The sequence below is a fragment of the Stenella coeruleoalba genome (assembly GCF_951394435.1).
Source record: "Stenella coeruleoalba genome assembly, chromosome: 14".
Classification (NCBI taxonomy): domain Eukaryota; kingdom Metazoa; phylum Chordata; class Mammalia; order Artiodactyla; family Delphinidae; genus Stenella; species Stenella coeruleoalba.
The window spans coordinates 71,708,661-71,736,041 of record NC_137160.1 but is presented as its reverse complement, the minus strand read 5'-3'; the positions used below and the strand labels follow the sequence as shown (position 1 = coordinate 71,736,041).

General features: G+C 40.8%; 1 protein-coding gene across 2 annotated transcripts in view; it reads left to right on the top strand.

Annotated features, from left to right (window-relative positions):
• CORO1C (coronin 1C) overlaps positions 1–27,381 on the top strand; it is an 83,906-nt gene that overhangs the window by 41,163 nt on the left and 15,362 nt on the right. For both annotated transcript variants that reach the window (XM_079941900.1, XM_079941901.1), the window contains exon 3: positions 11,906–12,028. In XM_079941900.1, the coding sequence (XP_079798026.1) occupies positions 11,906–12,028 (123 nt within the window). The remainder of the gene's footprint in view (positions 1–11,905; positions 12,029–27,381) is intronic.

Here is a 27,381-nt window from a genome sequence, read left to right as displayed (position 1 = left end):
TGATAGTTCTTTTGCTTTCCAGTTTTTCCTTTCGAGCTGAATTGTATTTTGACTAGGTTCTACCTCATCTTGGGCTCCTAGTTTTTCTTTGTTCTCAGACCAGAGGGATCGTGTGGAATTACTTGTCTGCATTGATGAGGATTTTGCTTTATAAATTTTCTGCTAAGTCAGGAAGTTAAGAAATAGAGCTTCTCCATTTGCTGTTGTGTATTTAGGTGTGGTTGAGTAAGGAAATGCCAACTCTTCCACCTTTTTGCTTTGTGATAATGAAATATCCGTAGTTTTATAGTAACTGCCCTCAGGTTCTTAATGGACTTTTAAAATGGTCTGTTCACTGTTCAACGCAGTTTTTAAAGAGGACCTGTGATGCCAAAATGGTTTGCTTGGCATTTTCACTTGTGCCCGTAAAGACTGTTCCTTTTCACTCACAGGCAGGGGAGGGCTCTCAGCACCATGCTGCCTCTCCCTGGCAGCTGTGGCGGCTGGCTTACTTTCCAGGACCCGGTAACCCAATCTCTATGTGCTATTCCAGAGCACCTCCTCTCACCCTCAGGGCTGGCGTTTCTGGTTCCCTTAAAGTAAAACCTCCCCAGAATGTTTTATTCCTGGGCCACGAGCTGTCACTCTTGGTGACCAGCCTGTCAGCAGGCCCTGTACTGTGTGCATCGGTCTTCCTGGTAAGCTGCAGGGGTCCCTGTCTTGCTCTTCTGGCCAGTCTCTCCCCTGTGCCACGACCACTGTCACTGTAGCTCCTCCCTGTGAGGGAGCAGGGCCTGAAGAGATTGCAGTGGAACATGTATCCACATAAATAATACTGTTCCAAGAAAAAGGAAGTTGAAAAAAAACGAAAACCCACTTCAATAGATACCCTTTTTTGACTCCTTTGAACTCTGCACAATATGAATGGAGGCCTTATGCCCAGGCTGCAAACTTTTCCTTTGCTTCCGAGCACATGTTTGACTTAACCATTCTCCTTGTGGAGGGTTCAAGAATTCTCAGAGTATTACTCCAAGGCCAGTAATGAGGTATTATCTCTGCCTTTGAAAAGATCTTTTAATGTGTGGACAATATGATAAAGTTACTGAACTTTGGACACATCAAGTGATTTTGATGAGCATTTTTTCCTAAAATGAAAACCTGTATGAATATAAAGTAGGGAATGAACAGTTTGAAAATCTTTGTTCCTTGAGTCAGGGTGGGGGGTGGAGTGGGGCCTGTTTGGGCCTTACATCTGAGGGTGGTGTAACCAGTTTGGATAAATAATAAGCTCAGATTATAGTAATGGATTATAAAGTGGCTGGATTATAAGAAGAATGCAGATGAGAAGTTTGGAGGGAGGTCCTGGGAGGGAGCTTCCTGCTCTGGACTAGCTGAGGGAGACGGCCTAGGAAGCGATCACAACCCACCGCCCCAGACCAGCCTGTGTTTCTAGAACTGAATCCAGAGTGTAAACTAGAAGGACATTGTATGTCGAATACCCTGAGCATCTGAAAGGGGAATATTTGATTTGAGTGATAAAAGTAATGGGTGTCACTTTTTGGCACCATAGGAGTTTTTTTTTTTTAACTTTGTGGAAATGTATGTTAGTTGTGAGAAAGAGTAAGCCTGCTGGGTAAAGTGTTATGTGGCTTTAACCAATGTTACTTTTGGAAGGAACCAGTAATTATTAGATTGAGCCTCGTTGGCACCAGTTTGGTAGTATCTTCAGTCTAATATTGAGTGAGCTAATGTGTGGATCGAAAACAATTACCATGTGAGGGGTCTGTCTTACACTAAGAAACAATCATTCTGAATGATTAATGCAAAGGTCATATGGGAAGCATCCCAATGTTGTATTTTGAGACTTTGGGAGGGTGAAAATGCCTGCACCTGTAAAATACGCCATTAGCTTCCTTGAAAATAACATCCTAGGGTGGAACTCCTTTATAGAAACATCTATGAGAAGATTTCTGTACGTGTCTGTTTGTATATATTAGAATTCTTTTGATTGAACGGTAGTGTCTTCGGCGTGTGGGATGAGTGCACTTCCTAAATATGGATGCCTTTTTGAAAGGAGATATGACAAATAAGTAAGATAGGACCTCCCTGGTGGTGCAGTGGTTAAGAATTCGCCTGCCAACGCAGGGGACACGGGTTCGAGCCCTGGTCTGGGAAGACCTCACATGCTGCAGAGCAACTAAGCCCATGTGCCACAACTACTGAGCCTGTGCTCTAGAACCCGCAGGCTACAACTACTGAGCCCACACACCGCAACTACTGGAGCTGTGTGCCTAGAGCCTGTGCTCGGCAACCAGAGAAGCCACTGCAATGAGAAGGCTGCGCACTGCAACGAAGAGTAGCCCCTGCTCGCTGCAACTAGAGAAAGCCTGCGTGCAGGAGTGAGGACCCAACACAGCCAAAAATAAATAAATAAGTAAAATAAAATTACCAAAAAAAAAATAAGGTACACTATTTGATATAAATGGATGCAGTTGTGGTTTCCTATTCAAACTAATGGGAAATACCTTTACAACTAGAAATATCGTTTCATAAGAGTTACATTGAATTTTGTATGCCTAAGGAGGAAATGTTTTTGCCAACTTATTTAAAATTATAAACATTCCTTCTTAGAGCAGTTTTACAAAGATATGTATTTACTGATGCTTCAATTTTGATTTTTCACCCCTCCCCCCCAGAAAGAAAGAAAGCGAGCCTGTAGGAGGAGAGTATTGCCTAACTCTGTGAGCTTAGTTGAAGCATCAGTCTCCAGGAGCTCTGCTGAGGCTTTTGGCTGCTTTGAAATTTTTGAGGGCCTTCCCCATACCCAAAGTGAATGATAGTGCCGGTGTCTAGGTGGTTTTCTGCCACCGTAAGGGCTGCTAGCCAGAACATGTCAAAGCCATCAACCTCAGCTTGGGCCGCCGCATGGAAACTGTGCTGTCACACCTCTCCCTCGTGCCAGCTGTACGCACACTTTGGAGGCTGCATTTTCCCTGGGGCTCATATTGCTGGGCCTCCTGCAGGCCACCGGATCTTTTAGATAATAATAGTCCTTAAGCCAGTGCCCTGACCTATTTCACCAGCGTCCCACAAGTGTATGAACTGGGGTCTGGGCCAGAGCCTTTGGGAACCTTGGTGTTGGTCATTTTCGCCACTTGAGTTGACTTGCTGGTAATTCTCATCACTTGGAGTTTTAGCTAGAGAGGTACAATAAAAGCTCTATGGCATGTGATCGGGATAACTAGTAAGTAATCAATACATTTGAATAATTATTTAAAGCAAGAAATCTGAATCTCCAACTGGCTAGTCTCAGCTAAACTTTCAATTCCATGCTAGCAAAGTAGTAATATTCTAGATGATGTAACTGAGGTGATGCATCCTTAATGAAACAGTGGACTGATTTGTTAGTAAATGAAATTATTCTATATGTAACCCTTGGGAAATTGATGAGTAGTTATTAAATCACTGTTCAGCCAAAAAAGATACTTTAAAAGGTGTTACTAAGTTTTTGTCAGTCTTTCTCCCAGCCTCAGCATTCATTTAAACTTGCTGCTTAGACGTGCAGGTAAGCCGTGTTGTCACCATGACTTGCAATGATGTCTTTCTGAATGGTCCTTCACAATCTAGAATTAGACATGGATTCCTTGGTTTATTCACGGGATGATAAATGAGGATGTGTCATGATTATGAATGAGAAATGCATTCTTATTAGATCCCAGGGCAAAATGACTTTCAGAAGTGATGTGCCCTCATCTTTACCATATAAGGCCGTTACTGTATGGTTTCCTTCAGTTTCCATGGACTTGAGCTCTCAGCAGTTTATAATTGCCCAGCTCCGCCCTTTTAAAGATACATACTTATGGGTGAAATATGTTGTTGTGCTTTAGGTTTGATTTTGTTATGGGTAAGAAGCTATTTGGAGGTGCAAGCCCTTGGAATCACAGCAGCTGATAACTTGACTGTGTGTGGAGCACACCCTGTGTGTAAACCCATCATTGCACATTTAAAATGGCATTTTTTTCTCATACTTCTTTTTGTTCCTCTATCACTGTCAGACATTTAGTCGATTCCCTTTCTGTTGTGCTGCAGGATGATGCTACTTTCCCTGTTTTATTTGTTGTGAGGATTTATGATGATGTTATAACCAGAGGAAGCAGCTGTTTGCAGGGTATCATTTTTTATTAACTTGTGTTTCTGATGACCAGCTGCCACTAATTTCAACATTACTCTTGTGCCTTTTTCACAACCCCATGGCATAGTGGAAATTTTCTTTCTCTGTAGAAACCTAGTAGGATTGTCAGTGATATTTTAGATGTCTGCTTCTTGGTTTTCTCTGTTCCTATTTCTTTACTTAGAAAGTGGGAATAATAGGGTTGCTGTTTCATGAGGGTAGTTGTGATAATGCACATAAAAGATTGTCCTACAGTTCTTAGCATGTAACGTAAGCACTCTGAAAGTGCTAGCGATTTTTATTACTAATTATTTGTTTTTGATAGAAAGGGGGGAAATAAGTGGCAGTTGTCTTTTGAATTACATTCAAGTTCCCGTGAAACTGTTGGGCTCTTTATTACTTTTATGCTATAGACTTGTCGGGGCTGAGTTGAGAATGGCAGAAACGCTTCTTACTATTCTCAGATATCTTACTTGATTGAAGAATACTGGTGAGTAGCTATTTACTTTTGGCCAGGGTTGTATAATTTTAACCTTAAAAAGAAAAGTCATTTAGTAAGCTTCTGAGTATAATTAAGAGCAACTAGTATTAATGTACTACCAGATTCCCCTCAAAATTGCTGTATATCTGAGCAAAAGCTCTTCCTAGCCCAGATTGAAAAAAATTATTTGGTGTCCTTCGATGTTTAGAGTTCACTGACTATACTCTGCCATCAAGGATGCCAGATGGGGTGTGCTGGGGTGAGCCTCCGAATGCAAAGACCCTGGGATACAATAAAACATTTCAGGTAGAAAAACTCTTTTCCTTGGGATTAAAGGGTTTTTTTTTTAGATTTTTAAAATAATTAATTAACTAATTAATTTATGGCTGCGTTGGGTCTTAGTTGCAGCACGTGGGATCTTTGTTGAGGCATGCAGGATCTTCACTGTGGTGCGTGGGCTTCTCTCTAGTTGTGGCTTGTGGGTTTTCTCTTCTCTAGTTGTGGCGCACAGGCTCCAGGGTGCGTGGGCTCTGTAGTTGCGGCACGTGGGTTCCAGAGCACGTGGGCTCTGTAGTTTCCGGCTCACGGGCTCTAGTTGAGGTGCGTGAGCTCAGTAGTTGTGGCATGCGGGCTTAGTTGCCCCACAGCATGTGGGATCTTAGTTCCCTGACCAGGGATCGAACCCACGTCCCCTGCATTGCAAGGCGGATTCTTTACCACTGGGCCACCAGGGAAGTCCCATAGATTTTTTTTTTAATGTAAATTAATAACAATATATTGGTGTGTTTCTCAACTTTATTATATTTTAGTTATTTTTTAAAAATAGGAAACAAAATAATAGGACACTCATGTACTCACCTACAAGGTTAAACAGATGTTAATATTTTGCCATGTTTGTTTCATATCTCCCTTTTTTGAAAACAGTAAAGCATAACAGATGTAGCTAAACTACCATTCTGCTTTCCATTTTTTCTCCTTCCCCAGAGGTAATTGTCTCCTCAAAGTTGGTATGTATCATATGTTTGTACTTTATTACATGTGAATGTACCTATAACATAGACTATTATTTGGTATGTTTTAAACTTTTATATAAGTGATATTTATTCTCATACCAAAGGACAGTTACATTGCTTCTGCTTTTTTCACTGTTTCCAACAGTGCTTCCATGAATACCCTTGTGCAAAATATGGGAGCGTTTCTCTCGCACAGACCATCAAGAAGTGGTATTGCTGAGGGGCGGGCAACTTCAGCTCCAGTTGTTTCCAAATTGCTCTCAAAAGGAATCGTAGCAGGATACTCTCCTGTGCGTAGTTTTTATGAGTTCCTCTTTCCAAACATGTTTGCCAGCACTTGTATTTAGACTTCTAAATTCTTGCCAATTTTAATAGGTGTCAAATATTACCTTATTGTTTTAATTTGCAGTTCCCTGATTACCAGTGAGATGGAGTACTTTCCATACATCTGTTGGCTTTTCAGGCTTCCTTCCCTGTGGATCCCTGTTCATATCATTTGCCCCTTATTCTATTAAGTTGTTTATTGATTTTGTCAGGTATATATTTTATGTATACATACATGTATATATGTATGTATACACACACACACACGTAGATACAAAATCTTCTCCCAATCTGCAACTTGTCTTTTCACTTTACTTGTGTTTTTTGAGAACAACCCACACTGCTGAATTTGCATTACTTTTTTTCCCCCTCCTTTTTTGAGGGGAGTTTGCATCAATATTTATAAGTCACATAAGCCTAAGTTTCTCTTCCTTACACTGTCCTTCATAGCAAGGTGGTACATTCCTTATGTAGTGAGTTCAGCAGTGCGCTTTTATTTTTTATTCTCTGGGAACACTGGTTTGAGATGATTTCTTCCTTGAATGTTTGGGAAAACTCATCTGTAAACCATCTGGGCCTATTATTTTTGGTATTTACTGATTGATTTTGGGTGGGCAGTGATGTATGGAGTTACAGTACTGGTTCTTTTTTATTATTATTATTTTTGACTGCGTTGGGTCTTCATTGCTGCATGCGGGCTTTCTCTAGTTGTGGCGAGCGGGGGCTACTCTTTGTTGCGGTGCGCAGCCTTCTCATTGCAGTAGCTTCTCTTGTTGCAGAGCATGGGCTCTAGGTGCGCGGGCTTCAGTAGTTGCAGTGTGCGGGATTCAGTAGTTGTGGCTTGCGGGCTCTAGAGCGCAGGCTCAGTAGTTGTGGCACATGGGCTTAGTTGCTCCGCGGCATGTGGGATCTTGCTGGACCAGGGCTTGAACCCGTGTCCCCTGTGTTGGCAGGCGGATTCTTAACCACTGCACTGTGGGAAGCCCACAGTACTGGTCCTTTTATGATTCTGGGTCTCTTTAGGTTTTCTGTTTATTGAAGGAGTTTTGATACATCACACATTTTCTAGGAGCTTACTTATTTCATCTGGAATTTTAAGTTTTGTTTTAGCTATATCCCACAAGTTTTGATATGGCATGTATTTACTGACCAATTTTAACCTTTTTCTGTTGGCTATTATGACTTTCTATGTGAATTATTTAGTAAATTAGAAATTTTGGGGGGACTTCCCTGGTGGTGCAGTGGTTAAGAATCCGCCTGCCAACGCAGGGGACACGGGTTCGAGCCCTGGTCCGGGAAGATCCCACATGCCGTGGAGCAACTAAGCCGGTGAGCCACAACTACTGAGCCTGTGCTGTAGAGCCCGCGAGCCACAACTACTGAGCCCGCATGCCACAACTACTGAAGCCTGTGCACCTAGAGCCCGTGCTCTGCAACAAGAAAAGCCACTGCAACGAAGAAGCCCCTGCTCACCACAACTAGAGAAAGCCCGCGCTCAGCAACGAAGACCCAACGCAGCCAAAAATAAATAAATAAATTCATTTTTTAAAAAAAGAAAAGAAGAAGAAGAAGGCTGATACCGTTTATGTTCCTGGTACGGTAGGAAGGGTAGGAGTGATGTCGAGGACTTGGATAGGTTGGCAAACACTTTAAAAAAAAAACAAACTTTTCAGATGCTTTGGAGATTTTTGGCTTGTACTCTTCTGTTAATTTTTAATTGTATTGCGTTGTACTCAGAACATGTTCTGTACAATATCGATTCCTTGGTAGTTTTTGAGATTTGCTTTGTGGTATTCTATTTGGTGATTTAAAAAAAAATGTTTATTAGTGTGCTTGGAAACAAAAAAAAATGTGTGTTTTAAAATGTTGGCTATGGGCTTCCCTGGTGGCGCAGTGGTTGAGAGTCTGCCTGCCGATGCAGGGGATGCAGGTTCGTGCCCCGGTCCGGGAAAGTCCCATGTGCTGCGGAGCGGCTGGGCCTGTGAGCCATGGCCGCTGAGCCTGCGCGTCCGAAGCCTGTGCTCCACAACGGGAGAGGCCACAGCAGTGAGAGGCCCGCGTACTGCAAAAAAAATAAATAAATAAAAATAAAAAATAAAATAAAATGTTGGCTACAAGTTGTATATATCCGTTAGATCAAGCTTGTTACTTTTGTTAAAGCCGTTTATATTCATACTGATTTTTGTCTGTTTGATCTCTTAAGTCTTTATTACAATCTCTTAAGATTATGGTTTTGTCATTTTCTCCTTGTACGTCTGTCAATTTCTGCTTTAATTATTTTGAAGCTTATGTAGTTAGATGAGTTAAAGTCCATAGTGACTATAGCTTTTCTCTGATTTGTTTCTTTAAATGTTAAAATGTAATCTTAAATAATGCATTTCACCTTAAAATCTATTTGTTCTGGTATAACCACCTGGTACATATTTTTATATCCCTTCCCCTCCTTTAGTTGCCTTTTTGTATTATTATTTTGTAAATGTGTCTTATAGCTGGTTTTAATCTGATCTGAAGCACCTCGTCTTTTAGCAGGTGAGTTTAAGTCATTCATATTTACCGCAGTTTGTGATTTATGGTTGGTTTTACTTCCACCATCTTATTTTGTGCTTTCTAGCTTTCATGCTTTTTCTTGCCCTTTTTTCTTTTTATTTCCTCTTTCTCTTATATTGAATGAGTTTTTAAAATTCCACTAACCTTCCTACCACTCCATACACTTTTTGGAAGTTATATATTCTCTTTTAGTGTTTACCCTTAATTTTAACATACTTACATGACTTAAAGTCTAAAACTAGTCAAATTTTCTGCCTTTTTCTAGGGAAGGGCCCTGAAACCTTTGAATTCTGGTCATATCTTTCTATCTTACATGTTATTGTTGTTTAGTGTTTTAGTTCTGCCTTGTCTTACCTGTACTCCAGTTAGTCATAATTACTACTGTTCTATACAGTCAATGCCTATTTACATTGACCACATTTACCAATTTGTTTGCTCACTTCTTGTTTTGGTATCCCAGTTCTTTCTTCTGGTTCACTTTCTTTTCCTGAAATAAGTCCTTGAACTTAGTTCTTTGAAATTAATTTTGAAATTCTTTGAGATAAGTCCAAGAACTTAATTCTTTGAATAAGAGTCTTTAAATGGTAAATTTTCAGTATCTTTTTGTTTAAAAATGTTGGGGTTGTTGTTTGTTTGTTTGGTCATCACTTTTGAATGATAGTTTATCTGGGCATAGAATGCACAGATGGTTGTTTTTCTTCCCATTTCTGAGATAGTTTCTGATGTCTTTGTTTCTGTACTTGCTTTTGAGAAGTCTGCTCACAGCTAGTCTAGTTATTCTCTCTGTAGGTAATCTGTCTTTTCTTTATGGCTGCTTTGGTTTGAGATTTTATCTTTGTTTTAGGTGTTCTGAATTGCACTAGGATATTCTACTTGGGACCTGTGCTTCTTCAATCTGAAGACTTATGCCCTCAGTTAAACTTGGAAAATCCTCAGCCCTCATCTCTTCAGTTTTTTGTTTCTCTTGCATTCTCTCCTTCTGGAATGTCTGTTGCAATGTGTGTCAGACCTCAACCTGGCCTTTGTGTCTCAGAATGTTTTAAATTACTAAATATCACACATTCAAGAGAGTAACTATATCTATAGCTTAAATAATAATAATACATAATAAAACAGTAATAATATTAGAAAATAAAACACCTGTGAGGTCACCGCCAGCACCTTGAGTAGTAGACCATGACGTGGGGTAGGAACTCCAGGGGAGGAGCACTCACAGGGGGAATTAGGTGAAACTACCTGGCTTGGGTGCTTAGTAGCAGCTCCTTCTTTAAGGAAGGATACGGTCAGGGGTGTTGGTAGAATGGATTCCGGCAGTTGTTAAATGTTGGGTAACGTTTTTTGAGCACTAGAGGTGCTGGGGCGGTACCAAGTGCTTTACCTTGATTGTCTCAGTTAATTCTCACATCAGCTCTTGAAGAAAGAATTCTAGCGTTCTCATTTTACAGGTGAGAAACTGAGGTCATTTGGCCAGAGCCTCGGGAGAAAATGGCAGCGCCACACCCCAGCCCTGGCAGCCTGGTCCCTGACCCTCACTGCTTCTCGGCCTGTCAGTGACCCACGTGGCTTCTCATACAAGACCCAGGTTCTCTGTAATATTGTGTTTCTTCTTTGGCGTTTTCGTTTATGAATTCCTGTTTTTGGTGATGCAATTCAGGAGACCGAAACTCTGGGTTGAATTAGTTTTGCAAGAGAAAGGGGGAGCGTGTGAAAAAACCCAGGCCTCAGGTCCGTAGGCTGGTGCACCTTCACACCTCAACTCAGAACTCACCTTTCTGCGCAGAAAACCTTCCCAAAGGCTGGAGCCCCCGCACAGCTGCTTGAATGTCCTTCTTCTGTGTTCCTGCCGCCTTGGGCCTGTCCTGGTGCTGCATGTCTTGTGCTGCGCTGTAACTGGAGCTTTAGATGGACTCCACGCTCGGCCAGGACGTGGAGGGCGCCCTGCTCACCTCTGTGTCAGCTCAGCTCAGTGTCTGGCCCAGAGTTCACGGATAACACACGCTTGTAATTCTTTAATGATTGAGTAAGTTAACATTATACAGGAAGAACTAATAGTAAGCGCCAGCTTTTTATTGAGTAGTTACTGTGCTCTGGGTACTCTAATTAATTTAGTTACTGTGCTCTGGGTACTTTAATTTTTTACACACCTTATACAGATGGTTGTAATGCTAGGTTATGATTTACCTCATTTCTCATTTACTCCTCACGGTAATCCTGGGAGGTAAGTATTACTGTTACTCATTTTACAGATGACAAGCTGAAGCTTAGAGAGATTACGTGTCTGAGATCACACACTGTTTAACCAAGAGAGCCTGGACTTCAATCCATATCTGTCTGACTCTGGAGCCTGTGGTCTTTGTGCTTTAGCACACTGCTTCTCTGGAGATTTCCACAGTCAAGTCAAAGTGGAGAAATCCAAATTTACTGATCTTGAAAATTTTCCAAGAAGCCTGCCCCCGTGTTGTGACAGCTGGCCATAACAGGAGAGTAGCATCAACCAAAAAATAGGTTCACTTTTGCATTGTGGTGATTCCTTTCTGTTCACCTGCGTTTAGCATATGTAGAAGAACGTCAGCAAGGACTGGCATTAACCTTTTTAAAAAGAAGCAGCCTTTGTACAGCTGTTGTTGTAATAGCATTTGTCTTGGTTAACACCAGACAAAATTGGTCCGATAAGCCAGATTGGCTGGTTAGGTTCAAGTGTGTAACATGAGCACGTTGTGATGGTTGCTATGACCAACATTAGAAGTTGTGTTCTTAATGAGATGTGGATCTGGGTAATGGCTGAGAGCTAAGCTGGTTAATTAGAAGGCCCAGCTGGCGTTTCTGTTGACGGAAGAGACCGAGACGTTGAAACGTACTATGTCCTTCGGCCACTGAGCAGTGGTTAAAGCTTTTCTTTTCATTACCTTCACTTTGCTTGCTCACTGGAAGTGCCATCCACTTGCAGAACTGTTAATTTGTATATTCAAGGGCATTAGCTTATCATATTAAAGGTTATATTTTACATTTTGAATAATACCAGGTTTGGTTTTTTTTTTAAACAGTAAAAACACACCTATAATTTACAGTAGGCTATTGTTAGAATTGTATTGTGATGAAAAGACTCTTGTATTCTCTTTTGCTGTGTCTATTAGTGCCATTGATTAAATAAAATCTCTGTGGTTCTGGAAATGTAGATCCTTGATTTGATGGAGTATCCTTGGTAGTAACTGTTTTTTAGAAATGCAAGTTGACATTTATTAACAGTTGACGTTGGCTGATATGAACGTCATAATTTGTAGATTCTTGAGAGTTTGGGGTAGAAGTAATAAAGGAGAAGTGGGTCTGACAAAACATAAGAACTCTGTGGCATTGATGTTACATAATAGGTCTGTTTCTCTCTCCTTTCAGACTGGTCGAATTGACAAATCCTACCCCACAGTGTGTGGTCACACAGGACCAGTGCTGGACATAGACTGGTGCCCACATAACGATCAGGTCATTGCCAGCGGCTCAGAGGACTGCACGGTTATGGTAAGTTCCCTCGGTGTGGCGGGCACACAGGCCAGCGAGACTCACCTACTGCCTTCAAAGAGTGTGTGTGTGTGTGTAGGCTTGAAATGCAGAAAATCATAGAGCTTTGATTGTCCATTGGACTATACAAGAATTTAGTGACACTGAAGTTTAACTGCAGATAAGCCGTTTTACAAGTTTATATCAGGGAGTTGTACTCTCTTGTCTTTTTCCTTCTTTTGCTTCTGTGTGTGCGCATACTTGTTAACAGTTGACACATCTGCTTGATGGGAAGATTTTAGGGAAAGTAAAATGACTTTCAAATAATTCTGTGAATGCCGTTACACCACATGACCTTCCTCCCCTCTAAAAAAGGAGAGATAAAATTGCTACCATGATATATTACAGTGCATATTACAGTGAAATACGATGCCAAAGGTTATATAGATAGATGGAATGTGAAACAGATATTGAAAGATAATAAAGAGTTTTTGTAGGTGCTTATTTCCAAGCTAATGTCTAGTGGACCCTGGTTAACGAAGTCGTTTTTATGCAGATATACAAATAACCAATTTGAAAGGTTGTTAAAGTAAGTTCTGTATGTTCCCCGGTTTAGATTCCAAAGGTAGGTTATGTATGAAACCAGGCTTTGGAGTACTTGTGAATGAAACCACGCTTTGGAGTACTTGTGAATGTGAAGCTTCTTGTTCTTGATTATGTTCTTCTTAGCCTTCAAATGTAATTATGAGTTTGGATCCATTTTTAATCCTAGCGCAACATCTGCTGCAAAGACTGGGCAAGAGCACAGACAGGGAGCCCTGAAGTCATGCCTGGAGTGGATGCAGGTCGTCCCTCAGGCACCCTCACACCTGGCAGGTGGAGAGCTGCAAGACCTGCACTCTGGTTATCCCCCTCTTGGTTTTCTGTGCACTGAACCAGACTTAGAAACATTGTTTGGAAGGCTTTGTTAATTACAGTTATTTTACATAAAGGGAAATTAATTCCTGAACTGTGCCATTTAAACGTTTACCCATTTTTCCTCATGGACTTTTGGCTAAGGATAACTCCTCCTGTGATCTCATGATTTTGGCAGCCAAAGTGTATTAAAGAAATATGCTGCTATTAAAAGGAGTTGTTCCATTTAACATGCCTTGCTAAATTGATCATTTGAATGGCTGCAGACACATTTTGCTAAGGGGAAGGAACAGTATTTAGACCTGATGCCCAAATCTTAAACTGAGAGTCTTAACCTTTCTTGGAGAAGCGGGTTTGATCCATCCCTCCCCATCTCCAGCATTATTGGTCACATTGCCCTTTAAAAAAAAACCTTTGTATTATAAAACAGACTAAACGAGCAGTTAAGTGAGTTCAATTAAGTGAAAAAGTGAATTGAGGGACTTCCCTGGTGGCACAGTGGTTGGGAATCTGCCTGCCAATGCAGGGGACACGGGTTCGATCCCTGGTCCAGGAAGATCCCACATGCTGCGGAGCAACTAAGCCCGTGCACCACAACTACTAAGCCTGCGCTCTAGAGCCCGCGAACCACAACTACTGAGCCCACGCGCCTAGAGCCCATGCTCCGCAACAAGAGAAGCCACTGCAATGAGAAGCCCGCGCACCACAACAAAGAGTAGCCCCCGCTCGCCACAACTAGAGAAAGCCCACCCACAGCAACAAAGACCCAATGCAGCCAAAAATAAATAAATTAAAAATAAATAAATTAATTAAAAAAAAAAGTGAACTGAGTTAGGAGGTTTATTACTGAGTGAACACCCTGTGACTGCCACCCAGGTCAAGAAATGGAACTTTCCCAGGCTTCTCAGTCTCTTCCCTGTGCCCCATCCCAGTCCCCATCCACCCCTCCCTCTCCAAGTAACCAGTAAAACTCACTTCCTTGCCTTTCTTTGTGGTTTTAATCACTCAAGTGTGCGTCTCTGGACGCTAGAGCTTAGTCTTCCAAGTTCTAAAAACTTGATATGCCTTTTAAGTCTTTCCTAATCTACAGGTTCCTCCTCCATCCTTTTCTTGTTGAAGAAGCCTGATCTTTGACCTGTTGCTTCCAGAAGTCCAGAGTTTGCTGATTGCACCCTCGTGGTCCAGTTCAACCTGCTACTCTGTCTTTCAGATTCCCTGCAAGTTGGCAGCTGGATGCTAGAGCATGATTAGATTCAGATTCCATCCCTTTGACAAGCCTAGAGCTCGTGCTCTGGTCTCCCCTCAGGAGGCACGAGGTGTCAAGATGCCTGGTTTTTTGCTGTTTTTTGATTTGTGATTGATGCCCAGCACCTAGATCCAGCAACTCATTAGGGGGTCTCAAAATGGTGATATTAAATGCTGTGATTTTGTTTTCAGTTTTCAGCTGGTAAAATTTTTAAGGTGATGCTCTCTCTTATCTACTATTTAGTTACCCAGGAGTATAGTTCATATAGGAAAGCAGGATAAATGCTTGATTCTTTCCTTTTATTTACCCAGTTTTCAAAATAATGAATTGGTTCTTTATCTTCCTCAGAAGGTGACCAATTAGTTTTTCATTTGGAGGTTTTTTTCCCCCTTTCATTTCATTTTGAACTGAATGGGTTTCAATCTGTTACAATTCTTTTCTCAAAGCTCAGGGGATTCAGTCTGTGTTGATGGGAACCTCTTCACAGTTCCTGAGTCCTTCTGAAGTGACCCTACTTGTTTCTGTTGCTTCCTTGCTCTTCTGTATGTCCAGGTGTCTCAGGCCCATCCCTGACCCCACACCTCAAATCCGCCACTTCTCTCAGAAGCTCTGGTTTGTTTTAATGGAAAATGGAGTTTCTAGATCACTCTCTGAGTGCTTAGGGATGCTCATTGTTACCGTAGCGATCATTGTTTTTAAGACTTTGCAGTAAATTTGGCTAGAATATACATATATATTTAAAGATATAATACCTTGTGACTTCGTCTTAATCTTTCCAGTTCAAATTCAGGACTGTATAGTTTTTACCTAACTTCTTTAATAATACATCTCTGCTCCTTTCTTTCACACCAAGAATCCTGGTTCTCAGGAGTTCAGGATGAATTAGAATATCCTAATCTATCTCATTTGCTTTTTCACAGTATACATACAATAGTCTCACACTAAAAATACTAAGAGTATCACCACCATTATGATTACTGAAAGCAGTTTAAAAAAAAAAAGGCACTTGGATCATCTGAAGCTCCTTCTCTAGTAGATTCTAGACCCCAGTACTCTGGAAACCAACCAGAGAGGGCTCCCTTCCAGGACAGGCCCCACCCTGAGGAGCAGTTCCAAGGGATGGAATCAAATAGGAAAGGCTCGTGGGAACTGTATTCTCTAAGTTCTTCTATATTGACAATAGCTTGTTGTGACCTTTATACTTAAAGGTGAATTTTTCTGGATATAAAATTCTTGGCTTGCAGTATTTCCTTGAGTATCTAAATATTTCATTTTCTTTTGGCACAAAGTGTTGCTGTAAAAAATCAGATGATCAGAAAAAATCTGATTTTCTTTTCCTTATAGACTATATGTTCTTTTTGCCTAGATGTTCATAAGATTTTTTTTTCTTAAAATGTAGTAATTTTACTAGACTATTGTTGGTTATTCTGAGTTGGTATTTCTGTGTGTGATGTGCTCTTTCAATATATGGTTTCAGGTGCCCCCCCCCCCCCCCCCCCCCCCGGCAGAGAAGTTTTATTGACTTAGAGTCTTCAGTATTTGTTCTGTTCCTTTGCTTTGGTTTTTCCCTTCAGGGACTCCTGTTATCCAAATGCTTTATCTTATTTACCTATCTTCGATATTTGTCAGTTTCTCTCCAAACCTTTTTTCTTACTCATTTCTTTTAGGCTAAAATTTTTCTGCTTTTTACCTTTTATTTCTTTGGGGACATTATTTATGTTTATTTGCTCTTAGCTTCTTCGTTAGTCTTCGTTTCTAAAGTACTTTTCCTTTTATTTCTATTTTTTTTCTTGATTTCCGCCACCTTACTTTTGAGTTTTTCAAGTTCTGATTTATGTTTCCTGTCTTGTATTGTTTTCTTAATAATGTCTTTCGAAATGTGTGTGATAGTTTTTATCTTTCTTTGGAGCTGGTCTTACTCGCATTCTTGTACTGTCTGCAGGGATGTATTCTCTTTTTTTCTCCTAGTAATTTTGGAGCCTTGATTTTTTTTTTTTCTTCTCCCTCTCTTATTTTTATGGGAATTTAGTTTTCCCGAGCTTTCAGAAGCTGGCTTCCTTCATAAAGCTGTTCTAACTTCACAGAGCTCCCTCTTCTGTCCTTTTCAGGTAGTGTTCAGAAACATGGTGGCTTGCTGTCAGATTTCCTGACCTGCTTTTTTTTGGTCTTTCTGATTCCTTTGTCCATCTTATTTCTGTCCTGCTCAGATTTGATTCCATTTCTTGGAATTTCCACTCAGTGTGGGCCTGTCTCAGAAGGGAGTCCTCTCTGGTTGGTGTCTAGGGTATTGGGGTTTAGATTTCTCCAGCCCCTTCATACCTTTTTCGTTTCAGGTCCTTGTTCTCACCTGCTGTTGGAGAAGGCAAAGCTCCTTCCCGTTTCCGTTGTGGCCTCATATTGGCCTGCTCTTCTCAGATCTGTGGGGCACCCCATTGCTGCCCCATGATTTTTTTCGCACAGAGGCCGACAACACACGGGTTGTGTGGCTGTTGGTGGTTTTCCTCCACACACTTGCATTTGGGTTATCACCTAGTTTTGTGTATATATTGTCCCTGTGTTTTTGTTTTGTTATCTGCCTGCTCTGTGTTTTTCTTGAGGGACTTGGGAAGATCCCAAAACTGTGCTGCCACTGACACCACCATTGTCCCAGAATCCTCTGACGTTGCCCCTTTATTGGTATTGCCCGAGTGAACATTTTGTAAATTAAATAATGCTTTGGGATAAATCTTCCTCCTAGTTTTTTTTCACTCCCTTAACTATGGTGCTGATATTTTAATCACTTAATGTTTCCCAAATCATTTGTTATTATTATTGGGGTAATTACAAAATGCTTCAACAACTCAGCAGTTGAAATAAAATTTTAAAGAAGTATTTGATCTTCTACCCCACCTGCTTCTTTTTTTTTATTTTTGAATTTTATTTTATTTATTTTTTATACAGCAGGTTCTTATTAGTTATCTATTTTATGCATATAAGTGTATATATGTCAATCCCAATCTCCCAATTCATATCACCACCACCCCCATCCCTGCCACTTTCCCCACTTGGTGTCCATACATTTGTTCTCTACATCTGTGTCTCTATTTCTGCCCTGTAAACCAGTTCATCTGTACCATTTTTCTAGGTTCCACATATATGCATTAATATACGATATTTGTTTTTCTCTTTCTGACTTACTTCACTCTGTATGACAGTCTCTAGGTCCATCCACTTCTCTACAAATGACCCAATTTTCTTCCTTTTTATGGGTGAGTAATATTCTGTTGTATATACGTACCACATCTTCTTTATCCATTCATCTGTCGATGGGCATTTAGGTTGCTTCCATGTCCTGGCTATTGTAAATAGTGCTGCAATGAACATTGGGGTGCATGTGTCTTTTTGAATTATGGTTTTCTCTGGGTATATGCCCAGTAGTGGGATTGCTGGGTCATATGGTAGTTCTATTTTTAGTTTTTTAAGGAACCTCCATACTGTTCTCCATAGTGGCTATATCTATTTACATTCCCACCAATAGTGCAAGAGGGTTCCCTTTTCTCCACACCCTCTCCAGCATTTGTTGTTTGTAGATTTTCTGATGATGCCCATTCTAACTGGTGTGAGGTGATACCTCATTGTAGTTTTGATTTGCATTTCTCTAATAATTTGTGGTGTTGACCAGCTTTTCATGTGCTTCTTGGCTATCTGTATGTCTTCTTTGGAGAAATGTCTATTTAGGTCTTCTGCCCATTTTCTGATTGGGTTGTTTCTTTTTTTAGTGTTGAGCTGCATGAGCTGTTTATATATTTTGGAGATTAATCCTTTGTCCGTTGATTCGTTTGCAAATATTTTCTCCCATTCCGAGGGTTGTCTTTTTGTCTTGTTTGTAGTTTCCTTTGCTTTGCAAAAACTTTTAAGTTTCATTAGGTCCCATTTGTTTATTTTTATTTCCATTACTATAGGAAGTGGATCAAAAAAGATCTTTCTGTGATTTATGTTAAAGAGTGTTCTTCCTATGTTTGCCTCTAACAGTTTTATAGTGTCCAGTCTTACATTTAGGTCTCTAATCCATTTTGAGTTTATTTTTGTGTATGGTGTTAGGGAGTGTTCTAATTTCATTCTTTTACATGTAACTGTCCAGTTTTCCCAGCACCACTTATTGAAGAGACTGTCTTTTCTCCATCGTATATCCTTGCCTCCTTTGTCATAGATTAGTTGACCATAGGTGCATGGGCTTATCTCTGGGCTTTCTATCCTGTTCCATTGATCTATGTTTCTGTTTTTGTGCCGGCACCATATTGTCTTGATGACTGTAGCTTTGTAGTATAGTCTGAAGTCAGGGAGACTGATTCCTCCAGCTCTGTTTTTTACCCCTCAAGACTGCTTTGGCTATTCAGGGTCTTTTGTGTCTCCATACAAATTTTAAGATTTTTTGTTCTAGTTCTGTAAAAAATACCACTGGTAATTTGATAGGGATTGCATTGAATCTGTAGATTGCTTTGGGTAGTATAGTCATTTTCACAATATTGATTATTGCAATCCAAGAACATGGTATATCTGTCCATCTGTTTGTGTCATCTTTGATTTCTTTCATCAGTGTCTTATAGTTTTCTGAGTATAGGTCTTTTACCTCCTTACGTAGGTTTATTCCTAGGTTTTTATTCTTTTTGTTGCAATGGTGAATGGATTGTTTCCTTCATTTCTCTTCCTGATCTTTCGTTGTTAGTGTATAGGAATGCAGGAGATTTCTGTGCATTAATTCTGTATCCTGCAACTTTACCAGATTCATTGATTAGCTCTAGTAGTTTTCTGGTGGCACCTTTAGGATTCTCTATGTGTAGTATCATGTCATTTGCAAACAGTGACAGTTTTAATTCTTCTTTTCCAATTTGGATTCCTTTTATTTCTTTTTCTTCTCTGATTGCCATGGCTAGGACTTCCAAAACTATGTTGAATAATAGTGGCGAGAGTGGACTTTCTTGTCTTGTTCGTGATCTTAGAGGAAATGCTTTCGGTTTTTCACCATTGAGAATGATGTTTGCTGTGGGTTTGTCATAAACGGCCTTTATTATGTTGAGGTAGGTTCCCTCTCTGCCCACTTTCTGGAGAGTTTTTTAAATTATTATTATTTTTTATTTTTTTTAACATTGTTATTAGAGTATAATTGCTTTACAATGGTGTGTTAGTTTCTGCTTTATAACAAAGTGAATCAGCTATACGTATACATATATCACCATATCTCCTCCCTCTTTTGCGTCTTCCTCCCACTCTCCCTATCCCACCCCTCTAGGTGGTAACAGAGCACTGAGCTGATCTCCCAGTGCTATGCGGCTGCTTCCCACTAGCTATCTGTTTAACATCTGGTAGTGTATATATGTCCATGCCACTCTTTCACTTCATCCCAGCTTACCCTTCCCACTCCCCGTGTCCTCAAGTCCATTCTCTATGTCTGCGTTTTTATTCCTGTCCTGCCCCTAGGTTCTTCAGGACCTTTTTTTTTTTTTTTTTAAGATTCCATATATATGTGTTAGCATATGGTATTTGTTTTTCTCTTTCTGACTTACTTCACTCTGTATGACAGACTCTAGGTCCATCTACTTCACTACAAGTAACTCAATTTCATTTCTTTTTATGGCTGAGTAATATTCCATTGTATATACGTGCCACATCTTCTTTATCCATTCATCTGCTGATGGACACTTAGGTTGCTTCCATGTCCTAGCTATTGTAAATAGAGCTGCAGTGAACATTGTGGTATATGACTTTTTGAATTACGGTTTTCTCTGGGTATATGCCCAGTAGTGGGATTGCTGGGTCATATGGTAATTCTATGTTTAGTTTTTTAAGGAACCTCCATACTGTTCTCCATAGTGGCTGTATCAATTTACATTCCCACCAGCAGTGCAAGAGGGTTCCCTTTTCTCTGGAGAGTTTTTATCATAAATCGGTGTTGAATTTTGTCAAAAGCTTTTTCTGCATCTCTTGAGATGATCATATGGTTTTTCTTCTTCAGTTTGTTAAGATGGTATATCACTTTGGTTGATTTGCATATATTGAAGAATCCTTGCATCCCTGGGATAAATCCCACTTGATCATGGTGTATGATCCTTTTAATGTGTTGTTGGATTCTGTTTGATAGTATTTTGTTGAGGAGTTTTGCATCTATATTCATCAGTGATATTGGTCTGTAATTTTCGTTTTTTGTACTATCTTTGTCTGGTTTTGGTATCAAGGTGATGGTGGCCTCATAGAATGAGTTTGTGAGTGTACCTTCCTCTGCAATTTTTTGGAAGAGCTTGAGAAGGATGGGTGTTAGCTCTTCTCTGATATTTGATAGAATTCACCTGTGAAGCCATCTGGTCCTGGACTTCTGTTTGTTGGAAGATTTTTTTTTTTTTTTTTGCGGTATGCGGGCCTCTCACTGTTGTGGCCTCTCCCGTTGCTGAGCACAGGCTCCGGACGCGCAGCCTCAGCGGCTATGGCTCACAGGCCCAGCCGCTCCGCGGCATGTGGAATCTTCCCTGACCGGGGCACGAACCTGTGTCCCCTGCATCGGCAGGCGGACTCTCAACCACTGCGCCACCAGGGAAGCCCTGTTGGAAGATTTTTAATCACAGTTTCAATTTCATTCCTTGTGATTGATCTGTTCATATTTTCTATTTCTTCCTGGTTCAGTCTTGGAAGGTTATACCTTTCTAAGAATTTGTCCATTTCTTCCAGGTTGTCCATTTTATTGGCATAGAGTTGCTTGTAGTAGTCTCTTATGATGCTTTGTATTTCCACGGTGTCTGTTGTAACTTCTCCTTTTTCATTTCTAATTTTTTTGATAGGAGTCCTCTCCCTCTTTTTCTTGATGAGTCTGGCTAAAGTTTTATCAATTTTGTTGATCTTCTCAAGGAACCAGCTTTTAGTTTTATTGATCTTTGCTATTGTTTTCTTTGTTTGTATTTCATTTATTTCTACTCTGATCTTTATGATTTCTTTCCTTCTGATAACTTTGGGTTTTGTTTGTTCTTCTTTCTGTAGCTCCTTTAGGTGTAAGGTTAGATTGTTTGAGATTTTTCTTGTTTCTTGAGGTAGGATTGTATTGCTGTAAACTTCCCTCTTAGAACTGCTTTTGCTGCATCCCATAGGTTTTGGATCATTGTGTTTTCCTTGTCATTTGTCTCTAGATATTTTTTGATTTCCTCTTTGATTTCTTCAGTGATCTCTTGGTTATTTAGTAACGTATTGTTTAGCCTCCACATGTTTGTGTTTTTTACGTTTTTTTCCCTGTAATTGATTTCTAATCTCATAGTGTTGTGGTTGGAAAAGATGCTTGATATGATTTCAATTTTCTTAAATTTACTGAGGCTTGATTTGTGACCCAAGATGTGACCTAATCTATCCTGGAGAATGTTCGTGTGCACTTGAGAAGAAAGTGTAATCTGCTGTTTTTGGATGGAATGTCCTATAAATATCAATTAAATCTATCTGATCTGTTGTGTCATTTAAAGCTTGTGTTTCCTTATTAATTTTCTGTCTGGATGATCTGTCCATTGTTGTAAGTGAAGTGTTAAAGTCTTCCACTATTATTGTGTTACTGTCGATTTCCTCTTTTATATCTGTTAGCAGTTGCCTTATGTCTTGAGGTGCTCCTATGTTGGGTGCGTATATATTTATAATTGTTATATCGTCTTCTTGGATTGATCCCTTGAGCATTATGTAGTGTCCTTTCTTGTCTCTTGTAACATTCTTTATTTTAAAGTCTATTTTATCTGAGTATTGCTACTCCAGCTTTCTTTTGATTTCCATTTGCATGGAATATCTTTTTCCATCCCCTCACTTTCAGTCTGTATGTGTCCCTAGGTCTGAAGTAGGTCTGTTGTAGACAGCATATATATGGGTCTTGTATTTGTATCCATTCAGCGAACCTGTGTCTTTTGGTTGGAGCATTTAATTCATTCCCGTTTAAGGTAATTATCGATATGTATGTTCCTATTACCATTTTCTTAATTGTTATGGGTTTGTTTTTGTAGGTCCTTTTCTTCTCTTGTGTTTCCCACTTAGAGAAGTTCCTTTAGCATTTGTTGTAGAGCTGGTTTGGTGGTGCTGAATTCTCTTAGCTTTTGCTTGTCTGTAAAGCTTTTGATTTCTCTGTCAAATCTGAATGAGATCCTTGCCAGGTAGAGTAATCTTGGTTGTAGGTTCTTCCCTTTCATCACTTTAAATATATCATGCTGCTCCCTTCTGGCTTGTAGAGTTTCTGCTGAGAAATCACCTGTTAACCTTATGAGAGTTCCCTTGTGTGTTATTTGTCGTTTTTCCCTTGTTGCTTTCAATAATTTTTGTCTTTAATTTTTGTCAGTTTGATTACTGTGTGTCTCGGCGTGTTTCTCCTTGGGTTTATCCTGCCTGGGTCTCTGTGCTTCCTGGACTTGGGTGGTTATTTGCTTTCCCATGTTAGGGAAGTTTTCGACTATAATCTCTTCAAATATTTTCTCTGGTCCTTTCTCTCTCCTCCTTCTGAGACCCCTATAATGCGAATGTTGTTGCGTTTAATGTTGTCCCAGAGGTCTCTTAGGCTGTCTTCATTTCTTTTCATTCTTTTTTCTTTATTCTGTTCCATGGCAGTGAATTCCACCATTCTGTCTTCCAGGTCACTTGTCTGTTCTTCTGTTTCAGTTATTCTGCTGTTGATTCCTTCTAGTGTAGTTTTCATTTCAGTTATTGGATTGTTCATCTCTGTTTGTTTCTTCTTTAATTCTTCTAGATCTTTGTTAAACATTTCTTGCATCTTCTTGATCTTTGCCTGCATCCTTTTTCCGAGGTCCTGGATCATCTTCGCTGTCATTATTCTGAATTCTTTTTCTGGAAGGTTGCCTATCTCCACTTCATTTAGTTGTTTTTCTGGGGTTTTATCTTGTTCCTTCATCTGGTACGAAGTCCTCTGGCTTTTCATTTTGTCTGTCTTTCGTGAATGTGGTTTTTCCCTCCACAGGCTGCAGAATTATAGTTCTTGCTTTTGCTGTATGCCCTCTCCCCACCTGTTTCTTAATACCTCATTTTCCCTTTTGTTCTCCTGAAGATGAAGGACCAGTGTACAACAAATCAAATGATTTCAAACAGCAACATTATTAATTTAAAAAAAAAAAGCAGAAAAGTTCTCTGTAGTTTCCCAAGCGTAGCCTCCTGGCAGTAATAGCCCAGGACCTGCAACTGGAGATGGATATGAAGGTCCAGCTCCAGTAGAGAAAGGATGCTGAGATAAGCCCAGGTCACTTAAATGCTCTCAGCCTCAGTTGCCTTACATGCTTAAAAAACTAAATTAAATAAAACAAGCCAATTGAGAGGATCCAGGAAGTATAATGAGTTACTGTTTTTTCACAGTGAGTTTTGATATATACTTATAGTGGATTCATGGTAGTAAGAATATCTTTAGCAAATAATTCAGTAGAAAAAAACAGAGTAGAACCAATTTACCAAATGATCTGTAAACTGATTAACTTAATTTAAAAAAAATACTTTTTGTATTTATAGTATAATTCCATTATGTCCTCTGCATTTAAGCAGTGATTTATTCACTGTGTGAGAATTGATTCTGTGGCAGTCATGTTACATTGATTGCAGTTTTAGAGAGGGAATGCCAGCCTTATGGTACATTCCTCCATCTTTTAGAGATGGCTTCTTTAAGCAGCCAAAAAGTAAATTATATTGGCATGGTTTGCCTTTGGTGTACTACCTTTTCTTTTTTTTTTTTTTTTTTGTTTTGTTTTCTGTTTTTTGGCCGCATTGCTTGGCATGTAGTGTGGGATCTTAGTTCCCCAACCAGGGATCAGAACCTGTGCCCCCTGCAGTGGAAGCATGAAGTCTTAACCACTGGACCGCCAGGGGAATCCTGGTGTACTACTTTTTTTTTTTTTTTTTTTTCCGGTACCCGGGCCTCTCACTGTTGTGGCCTCTCCCGTTGCGGAGCACAGGCTCCGGACACGCAGGCTCAGCGGCCATGGCTCACGGGCCCAGCTGCTCCACGGCATGTGGGATCTTCCCGGACCGGGGCACAAACCCGTGTCCCCTGCATTGGCAGGCAGACTCTCAACCACTATGCCACCAGGGAAGCCCCATGGTGTACTACTTTTGAAGTGATGTTTTGTATGAGCAGATAGCAATGATATAAACCCCTCTTCCCAGAAACTATACGCTGCTCCTAAGTTTTCCAGATTTTTGGTACTGTGAGTTCTTTTTTCTAACTCTCCTCACAGAAAGTTTTAACAATTGTAGCTGTTAAGTATTTTACTTGGGAAAATTTTAGCTCTAAGAAAATAACAGTGTTTAAATAATACAAAGCGCAGCCAAGGGGAATCCCCTGGTGGACCAGTGGTTAGAACTCTGTACTTTCACTGCTGAGGGCCTGGGTTCAATCCCTGGTGAGGGAACTAAGATCCCACAAGCTGAGTGGTACGGCCAAAAATAAATAAATAAATAAAAGAGCAGGCAAGGCAAGTTTAGTGAATGATGTTGATTCAACACTGTCCCTTATCTGCAAACACAGATGCAAAAACTGGCGAATTCAGACAGTGGCGCTGCCTGACTGGTTCTTCCAGAGTCTGGGAGAGGGAAAGATCTTGCAGGAGGAGCATCTTATTTGCCTTTACCTAGATGTTCTGATTGGTCCCAAATGATGAAGTTTAAATGGACACTTTTCCCTTTTCTCAAATCAGTCTTAAACTCCTGTGGAAATCAACAAAAATAAACTCCCTTTTTTTTTTTTTTTTTTTTTTTTTTTTTTTGTGGTACACGGGCCTCTCAGCACTGTGGCCTCTCCCGTTGCGGAGCACAGGCTCCGGACGCGCAGATTCGGCGGCCATGGCTCACGGGCCCAGCCACTCCGTGGCACGTGGGACCCTCCCAGACCTGGGCATGAACCTGCGTCCCCTGCATCAGCAGGCGGACTCTCAACCACTGCGCCACCAGGGAAGCCCTAAACTCCCTATTTTACCCATTTTTGCTTCTGTTGTAAATTTTCCTCTTGCGGTTTTTGCCTTGAAATAAAGGTAGAAGTGATGTGGTTGGTGATGGGAGCGCATTCCCCAGGACTCTGGTCCTACTCAGTCATTCAGCAGGACTTCTTGTTATTTCCATTCTGTACAGATTGCGTCTGGGCCATTGGCCAAGTGGGTATTATAACCTTGGCACATCGGAACCCAACTCTCACTTCTTGATTTTCTCAAAACCAATGTTGTTCTCAGTGTCATGGTTCATTTAGGGATGTCCTGACTCTCTGCATCCTGCCCCTTGGGGTGTTGGATCAGTGGCTTCTGCAGGGGGGTTGCTGCTCTGCAGCTGCTGCAGAATCTCAGACTCTCCCTGTCTCTTTAGATCAGCTCTTTCCTTAATTCTGCCTTTGGAATTGGTTTCCTCTACATTTAAAAAATGTGGCGTTTGGGGGGAATAGCCGTTTTTATTGCTGTAACTCTAGTGCCTAACCTGGTAGCAAGTTCACGATGGGTGATTAAAACAGGGAGGCAGTGTCTGGAAGCACTTTGTGTTTGCATTAAATTTGCGCTGTGTTTGAGAAATAAAACCATCAAATAAATGTACTTTTAAATGACTACTTGAGAGAAACCCACTCTTAACTTTCCTCGCTTTTTTTCTTGTTAGAACTGTTCTCTTGAGCTGTCCTTTTTCCATATTTAGAAATTCACATGGGAAAAGGATGCCAGTGATATAGTCATTCCTGAATGGATGCTTAAAGTTGTTTTTTCCAGAACCATGTTGGGTTTTCACCGATTGATTCACTTTTTCATCTGGAAGCCCTAGAGACTAATTGTGGTTTTTTTCCTTTCTTTCAAAACAAAACAAGACAAAACATTGCCATAGTAATGTGTTGTCCACATAGAAAATTCCAGGAATACACAGTATTATTTTTAAAAAAAGAAAAGAAAAAATCAGGAGGAGAGGGGATAGCTTGTAGTGGCTGCCGTGCTGAGATGCCCACTCAGGGCACAGCAGAGGGTGTTTGATGCCACTTTTCCTCTCTACTCACCGCATATGTTTTTGGAAGAGCCGAGTGGTATGAGAGTCCTAGCCGCAGCCACGGAACAGAGAGAAGCTGACGGACCAGCCTGGAAATCAGAGCCGATCTCATTTGTGCTAATTGGCCCGGGCATGAACTGGAGCTTTCACACATATGATATCTTGGATATAAACAGCCCTGCAGTTGGGTACAGGGCTGAATTAATTTGAAGACAAATTAATTTCATTCCATAGAATCCTGCTGTCCAGACTTGAAATTACATGTTGGGGTCATAGGGGTCACAGTTCCAGCAAGAAAAATAATCATGAACATATAGTAGATCCTTTTTTTGCCAAGTGCTGTTTTAAGCGTTTATGTGGTGATTATATTTAACCATTGTTAACAGCACAGTGAGGCAGGAGTGTGTCCCATTTTACCACTCAGGAAACGCAGGCCCAGGGGGTGACAGTTTTGTCAAAGGTCACCCCGTTTGCAGTAGTTCACATTCGGGTAGTGCTTGGGGGTGCAGAATGTATCAGCTCATTTGACCTTTGCATTTACCCCTGAGGAGGCAGAGCCGCTGCTGTCCTCCGTATGGAACAAGGAAATCAAGGCTCCTGGAAGTGAGGCCCCTTCTTAATGCTGACACATCCAGTTAGTGTCCCAGCTCTGGTGGAGACCGTGTCTTCTGATGCTCCAGGCCAGCATCCTTTCCACCACACCAGGCTGCATCCCAGGTTATGCACAAGAAAACTAAACAGGGACCGAATGGGACTTCTGCAACCTCTCCAGTCCAAACTGGAAGGCCGTTGCCGGCTGCAGCAGAGAGCCCTACAGAGGGCAGAGAGCCGCGTACTGACAGGCCTGTGAGCAGGGCCAGCAGGCCCGAAGCAGGGCTGTGTCCGCTTCGTGTGGAAGGACTTACAGATGTGCCGGCCCTTCCCCGCAGGCCGCCTTTCTCCCCACAGAGGCCGGAATGCCACTGTCTTTGCATTTCATCGTACAGGCTTTTCTGGTCACTCTCCCCTGCCTCTGGGAATCCTCATGCCGGTGTTATCTTTCTTACTCTGGTGACTTTTTCCTGTCAGCCCCTCAGCCAGCCTCTTTGGAGCATCAGCTCTTTAGAAAATTGCTCTCTGCATCTGTGTTTTTTATTTTGAAACTGGATCGTTGATTTCCTTCCTTCCTTCTCCCTTTCCATCTCTTTTTTTTCTTTATAAATTTATTTATTTATTTTTG